The 8,848-nt window shown below is 40.5% G+C and overlaps 1 protein-coding gene across 1 annotated transcript; it reads right to left on the reverse strand.

Annotated features, from left to right (window-relative positions):
- Positions 1 to 2,537: 2,537 nt before the first annotated feature.
- LOC122942218 (homeobox protein vex1-like) lies at positions 2,538 to 5,564 on the reverse strand. The gene is made up of 3 exons (XM_044299719.1): positions 5,243 to 5,564; positions 3,682 to 3,941; positions 2,538 to 2,867 (listed from the first exon to the last, which is right to left on the reverse strand). The coding sequence occupies exons 1-3, from the start codon at positions 5,562 to 5,564 to the stop codon at positions 2,538 to 2,540; spliced, it is 912 nt and encodes a 303-aa protein (XP_044155654.1).
- Between the last annotated feature and the right edge of the window lie 3,284 nt (positions 5,565 to 8,848).

Below are 8,848 nucleotides of genomic sequence, written 5' to 3' on the forward strand. Positions count from 1 at the left end.
AAAAAAAAAATATGAATTCTGCCACAGTTTTTATAGGTTTTGGTTTTTTACAGTGTTCACTATACGGTAAAATCGATCTTACTTTCATTCTCTGGGACAGTATGATTATGGACATGCCACACTTGTATAGTTTTTCTTGTGTGTAAACAGCAGACATCTAGGGCTAATGTCTGCGATGGCAGACATTTAACCCCTCAGATACTGTGGTCAGACATCACCCTAGAGGGGATCAGGGGAGCCAGATACTGTGTCTGGCAGACTCATTCCTCCTGAATGATATAAGGCTGTGGCACATATGTTCCTATGGAGACCCTGGCGGCGGCAAATGTAAAATAAAAATATAAAAATACCAGTAAAGTAAAAAAAATTTAAATCACCCCACTTTCCACAAAATTTAAACAAAAAATTAACATCATGGGCATCGTGTACAAAAACATCCATACTATTAAAATAGAAAAATATGAATCCCATACAGCACAAATTTTTTTGGTCTCTTCACCTCCCCCCAAAAATGTAATAAAAAGGGAACAAAAAGTAATACACAACCCAAAATGTTTTATTGAAACTTTCGCTCTGCAAAAAATGACCCCCCACACAGCTCCGTATACGTAACTACAAAAAAAGTTATAGTGGTCAGAATATAGCAATAAAAAAGAAAAAAAAAATTATGTTTTTTTTTTCAGTAACACTGTACATGTATATCGCTCGACGGGAAGGCGTTGACATAATTTTGGGTATCTTCACCTTTGTACCTTATTGTATGGGATGGCATGTACTATGTATTTTACATTCTCTATGTGTCCTTATATTTGTGGTATATATGTCTTTTAAATATCAATTCTTTAATAAAAATCTGCTTTCTACATTAGCAGTGTGTTGTTGTTTATATTTGATGTTCAGGTATTTTGTGCCCGCCAGAGACATATTTATGGTTGATTCCTGTAAAACATTCTCATGGATGCCAGATTCTAAGCCAATATAAAGATAAGTGGCGCCCTGTGTGTGGGAACTGTTGATCTTTTGGCCAAATCCACCAATTTTGTCAGGACTGGCTCTTATGTGTACACAGGGGCCTCCCAGCTCTCCCTCGCCTGCAGATGGTGGGGGACAGAAGGGTTAGGCGTTCTGGATTCCACCATGTCAGTACGTTTGTCTTTGGTAGGTGTATTATTCCAGGTGAATATTTCAGGTGTATTATTATTCCAGGTGAATATTCCACTCTCTCTACTGAGAACACATGCATGCTCGGCTAAATCAAACACATGGGAGGTGGGGCTAGCTGACGAGTGAATGAGTGTTCAGCTAGCAGCCATCTTAGGGTGGGTTCACATCATGTTTTATGCCTCTATTTGACATATATGTTACAAAAAAACGGACGCAAAAATGCAGCAGTCATTGTTCTTGTATTCTGCAGAGTCCAGTAAAAAAGTATACTTTCTTTTTACAGTGGTAAAAAAAAGTATGTTTTTTTTTTTTTTTTTTTGTTACAATGGAAACTCTATGGTGAACAGATGCCACTGTATGGCATCAGTCTGAGGCATCCGTTTAACATACAAGTTTTTTTTTAGAAAACTTTTGATAGGTCATATCAAAGGTATTGATTCTGGAAACTTGAGAGCTGAGACCCCCATGATCCCTAGAACGAAGCGAGAGAAGTGTGTGCATATTGTGCTCTCTCTCCTCGTGGCATGGGTTGGAGCGAGACAGATCCAGACATCTATAAAGCGAGGAAAGAAAGCACGATATACGCATGCTTCTCTCCCCTTGCTCCACAGATTAAAACCTTAGATGTCTCTATGACCTATCAAAAGTTTTTTTTGAACAATTAGTGAACCTTTAAATTGTCTGTACCAGATCTGCTGAATTTTTGGGAGTGATTTCCCCCCCCCCCCCCCCCCAGAAACAGCATTGCATTTGTCTATGGGCCATTGCTGGTACTGCAGCTCAGTCTTATCCATGTAAATATAGTAAAATTAGGTGTATTTTAGGACTTTTATAAACCTCTTCACACTTTTCAACATTTTCATGTCTTCTACAATAATTCTGAAAAAATATTTGGGGCACGCCATGTACATGGGCACATTTTGCTATAGCATTCTGGCACATTTTGGTAATTACCCCTCCCCCTTCTCCCATTTACAATCATACATGACTGTAACAATGACCAGATTGCCGGCAGAAGTGTTACTGGACCCAAAGCAAAATGTATAATTGTCCCCGTCTTTCCTAAGCCATTTATAATGAGGTCTTCGTAGGTGGCAGCTGGGCCTTTGGACACCAATGCACTTGAAAAAAACATGAACTGGATTTCAAATAAATTTATTTTAACTTTTTAAATTTATACCTTAAAATTCTATTTATTTCATTACAGCAACCAATAACCTGTGTTCACATTATCGTGATTAAGCTTTGGTTATTTATATTCTATTTTATAAAATTTATAAAACCAATAAAAAATACAGCAATAATAAAAATAACTTACAATAAATTATGTGCATTGTTTGTTTTAGTTGTCCATTGAAAGTCCAGCCCAAAAATTAATATGGACTATATCTGTGGCTCATTGGCTCGTTAATCATAGGGCGTACCAGCATAGGAGGGCATGGGTAGGATCCGAAGTTTGCCGAGGTGATGGGTGAGGCATGAAGTGCAGGCCTCATGACCGCTGTTGGTCGTGCTCCATAAGGATGAACTAGTGCCGGAGAGGTGAACGGTATTGTTAGATCTGGTCGTACGGAGGAACTGGGTGCCTGAAAGTCTGAGTAATTGTAATAAGGAAGGTACATCCCAGAGAAGAAAGCTTCCACTCTTGCATCTTGGCTTTGACGTTTAAACTTCATCCTTCGATTCTGAAACCAGGTTTTAATCTAGAAGAGAATAAGAAGACATGAGTATAAATAAGCTGTGAGGCCGGAACACCCATTAAGGATCATATAGGACTCTTTAGTGGACTAACCATCACTTCTTGAAAGCTATCCTCCATACAGAAACATGCTTGGTTCGGAAAATGGAATACCCCCAACACACACCCCGAGAACAAAAGTATCAAGCATGTTTAATGTAACTGTATTTTCTTTTTTTCTTTTTGTAATGTATAGGGGCAGTGATACTGACCATTTTTGTAATATACTTTAATTCATGAAATTGTACATTTCTATCAGTAAAATTGCTCTAAATTGGCCCATTTTGAGCCTTAGCAACGTTCCTCTGTCTTGTGTTTACATAACAGTCAATGTTGAGCAAGTCTCCACAGTTATGAAAACAGAAGACAGAGAAGCGTTGCTAAGGCTGAAAATGGGCCACTTTAGAGCTATTGTTCAGATAGAAATTTACAATTTCAGTAATTAAAGTATATTACAAAAATGATCAGTATCACTGCCCCTGCACATTACAAAAATAAAAAAAAAGAATGAAAGCTACACTTTAAATTTGGCAGCCCGATCCATCTTTCTCCTAAGATTCTCAGTCAAGGTGTAGTTGGAACAACCCCATACACATTAGATGGTAGAGGTCTGCCCAAAATTGGCTGACATTAATCTAATGTTTATGGTCACCCTTTGAACCTTCAAAGGCACTTATTTCAACCTGAAAACAGCTATTGGTTCACAGGTGGATGAACTACAAAACTTAAGACATGCATACTACTTCAAGAATGGCTATAATCATCTCTAGAAATCCTACCTGGGTCTCTGATAACTTCAGCACCTTGGACAGCCTCTTCTTCTCGCTGGAACCAATGTAGCGGTGCTCCTTGAAGCTCTTCTCCAGCTCCTGCAGCTGGTCCGCAGTGAACTTAGTCCTAGGTCTAGATGTAGACTCTTCCTCAGACATAGACCCCGGACTCTTCATACTGTCAGAGTCAGACAGCTGACATGTCTCTTGGTCAGGACATGTTCTATTGGCAGATACCTCCTGAAATGCTTTTCTAGATATGGAAGCACCTGTAAATATATAGAAAAAAATTAAGATACCGGAGAGGGAATTTTTTTCCAACAGGTTGTATTTTTTAGAAGTTATATAAATGAAGGCAGCTAGGGAATGCTGGGAGTTGTAGCTTTAAACTATCACAAAGCCACAGGTTAGAGAGCACTGCACTACAGTATTACCACTCTATACTCTCTATATGTATATACGCACTACTGCTGTATACCCACTTAATCTATATTGCACTAGTAATTTATGTAGTGGTGGAATGTAGCAGAGCTAGATTTGTTATGCAATCCTAGTTCTGCAAAAATGCAAAAAAAAAAAAAGAATTCTTGATGTGATACATCTAATGCACAACTGGCAATATTGAAGGCCAATAGTTCCCATTGACTTATGATGGGATTTGGTAGGTTGTCCATCATTTTGCAAGGAAAAAAAAGAACTGAGCTGCATGCAGCACTATTTTTCCAGAAAATGTGATGGAATCTGTGACTGAGCCTCCTATGCAGAGATGAAGACAGTCCATGACTGCTAAGCTGGCCAAAGGCACAAAATACTTATCTGCCGCCAATTTACTTAGCCCTGACAATATTCTGTCAATATGCAGGTGAAACTCGAAAAATTAGAATATCGTGCAAAGTTAATTTATTTCAGTAATGCAACTTAAAAGGTGAAACTAATATATGAGACTCATTACATGCAAAGCGAGATATTTCAAGCCTTTATTTGTTATAATTTGGATGATTATGGCTTACAGCTTATGAAACCCCAAAGTCACAATTTTGAGGTACCCTTTGCTCAGGGGGTATGGATTAATTAGCTGACTAGAGTGTGACACTTTGAGCCTAGAATATTGAACCTTTTCACAAAATTCTAATTTTAAGCTGCATTAATGCAATTCCTTTTAATTTGCATTACTGAAATAAATGGACTTTTGCACGATATTCTAATTTTTCGAGTTTCACCTGTATATCCTGTCACCGCTGGCAGTATCTGGCACCATGGTCTCCAACCTATGTAGTACTACAACTTCCAGATGAGGTTAGCAAGACATGCTGGGAGTTGTGGTGCTGAGATAGCTGGAGAGACACAAGTTGTGAATGGCTACTCTAGCACAGTGAGGCTACACATGCAACCATAGGTCTTTAAAGTTCTGGCGAGTAGGAAGAACTATAACTATGCATAAAAGGATCTCCTAACAATAAAAGGGGCTATAAACCACATGAAGAGGTTAAATAAATTACATTATTCTTTATATTTTCCATGACCAAAGAAAATATAAATATTACATAATGGCCAATGAAAATAGTCTTACCGTATTCGACTTGCAGGTTGCTTGGACCTTGATAAAGTGCAATTTTGTTGTCAATTGGATTTTCTTTGTCACTGAAGTCGCTTTCTGTATTCAGCTTCTCAGTTCCGGATGGCAATGATGGGATTTTATGTTCCTTCCCATAGGGAAAAGTTTGTCCCAACCTACATTTTAATAAGTCCGTTGTGGGAAGAGTAGTAGGAGTAGTGGTCATGTTCCTGTGACTGCTTACTGAAAGCCATTCCACTGTATAAGTTCTCTTCTCCATTTCCAGGTCTGAGGTCTCCTCAACTTCCTCCTCCAATGTGCAACTGACCTTTCTCATGGTCTCTCAGGCATATTTAAAGCCCCTCTGTCCAAGGTGGGGTGTAAGGAGCCAACACTTATAATAATGTCTAGAACAATAGGCTCATTGGGTGTTACTCTAATTTCCATTGTCAGGAGACTGTCACATCCTCCTAATCCCTCAATTCAGAAGTTACTGGCTCCAAGTTCATTTCTAGTAGGCTGGCCTCTCATGATAGAACTGTCAAGTAATTGAATCAGTACCTTTTTAGGATTAGATAGTCTTATATGATTGCTGTTAAGCCATTTTGGGATTCATTGTTTGAAGATAAGATGCTGGAGTCATCGAAATGATATTAAAGGCGCAGACTGATCGGGAGAAATGTAATCAGAAGGCTTCAAGTTTTTTCAGTAGAAACCTTGAGTATAATGAAATAATTGGATATCTCTGAGGACTTTCTGTTTGGTCCAAGTAATCTTTTTTTCTGCTTTGTGCCTAATACTTAATTGGACCTTAGAAATAGTTATACGTTTTGGACTAATGCAATATTAAATTGGGGGCCTACATTTAAAAAATTGTAGGGTATATCATACAAGTTCCTGAAACAGGAAAAGGCTAGGGAAACAGACAAGTTTATCTGATCTCTGGAGCCAGGTAGTGTTTGTAGGCAGTAATGTTAATGTGGTTTATTAAGGAAGAGGTAACATAGGAAATGAGGGAACGGCCATTGAGAATGACAGCAAATGTGAGCTGGGTGCATTTCAAAGTCAATAGCTTGATGTTTTTATGAACTAGATCAAAAGCTTAATTGTACAGAGAACTGGCCCTCTCAAGTGATCTCCAGATAAGAATTCAATGGCACACCTTCCATTTCAACCTTTTCCATGCCTACAGACTACTGCATTAAGGCGTCTGGTCTGACCCATCCAGGCTGGAAGAGGTTAACCAACAAGGGATCTTTACCCCTCCCCCTACAAGCACCTATTTTAGCAAAGTAAATGGTTGTCTGGGTAAACTGGCACCACACTAACCACATAAACAGCTCAATGATAAAGAGCAAAATGGCAGGGCTTCACTTATGTAAACAGATTGGAAGAAGAAAGTCAAGTAGTGATATTTAAGTGTCTTCAAAGAGGGACTTGTTGTCTCTGTGTAGACACTTCAGCCTGATAGGGGTGTAATTGTGACTCAATGACAACATTTACATACTTTGAGTGGAGTCTGAATAGGAATCGAGCAAAAAAAAACAGGACATTATCGGTAAGATTAAGGTGCTCCAGTGAAGGTGGTGTCACGCCCAACTTTTGTGGCAGTTTTTGATACAGTTTTTAAGAGCAGAATTGGATCCAGAAGGAACAAGAAGTAAAAGCTCCTAGCGGGTGTAGACTTGATTTCCTGGAACACGGACTGCTGGGAGATACACCAAATTTACTAGGAGATCTGCACCTCATAATAACTTTAGCACATCTTTCTCTAGTGCACTTCTTATTAAGACTAGCATATGAAACTTCAGTCTTAATAAATTTCCTTCCTGCTGTGTAGCCACAATAAAGAATGTCAGAGTAAAGCCTGTATTACACTGGCAGATTTTCTGCCAGATGATCGCTAATGAGCATTAAAAGTACCGCATCATCTGGCTGTCTAATACTGACGCTGATTACTCGATAAATGAGCAAACCCTCGTTTATCAGTCAATCGTGAGCTTTCAGCATGCTTTGCCGGCAGCAGATCGTGCTGTCTAATCATCATATGCTGCCGGCAAATCACTAGACAGCATGGGGACGAGCGATGGCATAATGATCGCTCCTCCCCATACAGTGGAGGAGATTGCTGCATGTAACGGCTAGCGAGCAGAAGGAACGATTCCCTCCTGACAATTGGCTGCAGAATCGGCTGGTGTAATACAGCCTTAAAGGGTTTCTGTCACCATATTAAACCCTATTAAGCTAGCTGACATTAGCGATGTGATAATGTCAGCTAAACCTAACTAGCCTATTCCTACTTTTATCTATGCCCCCCCGTTACGCCAGAAATCTAACCTTTATAATATGCTAATTAGCCTCTAGGGGGGGGGGCATTGTTCCTGCTCCTAGAGGCTCCGTTCTCCCACCTTTGTCGCCTTCCTCCAAGTCCTGATTGACAGGGCCAGGCAGCGCTCGCATCTGTCTGCCAGCCCGGTGCTTTGGTGAAATCTCACGCTGTTCAGTATTCGGTAATACTGAACGGCGTGAGATTTCACCAGAGCACAGGACTGGCAGACAGATCCCTGTCAATCAGGACTTGGAGGGAGAACGGAGCCTCTAGGAGCAGGAACAACGCCCCCCCCCCCCTGCTCCTAGAGGCTAATTAGCATATTATAAAAGTTACATTTCTGGGACATAGATAAAAGTAGGAATAGGCTAGTTAGGTTTAGCTGACATTAGTACATGGCTAATGTCAGCTAGCTTAATAGGGTTAAATCTGGTGACAGAAACCCTTTAAGAAACTCTTCAATAGGAGCTGAGCTGCAGTACACTACACAATGGCGCAAGCCTTCTGCTCCGAGTTCCGTTTGCTGGGGCTGTCGGGTGTTGGACCCCTACCAATCTGATATTGATAATCTATCTGGAGGATATGTCATCAATATGTAATAGCGGGACTTTCCCTTTAAGGCCCCGTTCACACTTTTTTTTTATATATTTTTGATGCATTTTAGGTCTCATGCACATGGCCGTTCCATGCATTGGGGGCCACAATTTGCACAGGCAACATCTGTGCGGCTGCCGCAGACGGATCCCGAGTCATTCAACTTGAATGAGTCTGTGATCCGTCCACACCACAAAAACATGTTCTATTTTTTTTTTGCAGTGCGGAGGCACGACGAGAAACCCCAGGGAAGAACTCCGTAGTGCTTCTGTGGGGTTCCGTGCCTCTGGCTTGCCGTCCCATTCAAGTGAATGGGTCTGCATCCGTGATGTGGTGCAAAAACGTCCGGGACCTGTATATTGCGGACCCGCTATTTGCATGTGTGGATGAGCCCTTAGAGCATATCTATTTACACTTCTAGTACTCCCAGCTAATGGGAGAATACATGAAAGATACAGGTGAGCAGCCACAAGACATAGACATACATGTCTTTGCCCAGATGGTTGAGGGCAGCACAGAATGGTATCGAGAGCCGCATGTGGCCCCGGGGCTGCAGGTTGTGCACCCCTGCCTTAAAGTTACACCACTGCCACACAGAGCGATTTATGCGATTTATTGCGACTATTGCAACTACCAGACTTTTTAAATGACCCCCATGTTTTATTCACCTGTGATTTGTATTGATCCCATTCCCTATA

Source organism: Bufo gargarizans, chromosome 6 (assembly GCF_014858855.1).
Source record: "Bufo gargarizans isolate SCDJY-AF-19 chromosome 6, ASM1485885v1, whole genome shotgun sequence".
NCBI lineage: Eukaryota > Metazoa > Chordata > Amphibia > Anura > Bufonidae > Bufo > Bufo gargarizans.

Bases quoted from the DNA above. Each gene is read 5' to 3' on its own strand.
- LOC122942218 (XM_044299719.1), bottom strand. From the start codon at position 5,564: ATGAGAAAGGTCAGTTGCACATTGGAGGAGGAAGTTGAGGAGACCTCA. The intron at 3,942-5,242 runs GTAAGACTATTT...ATATATTTACAG, and splicing joins CAACCTGCAAGTCGAATACG to GTGCTTCCATATCTAGAAAA. The intron at 2,868-3,681 runs GTAGGATTTCTA...ATTCTCTTCTAG, and splicing joins TGAAGTTATCAGAGACCCAG to ATTAAAACCTGGTTTCAGAA.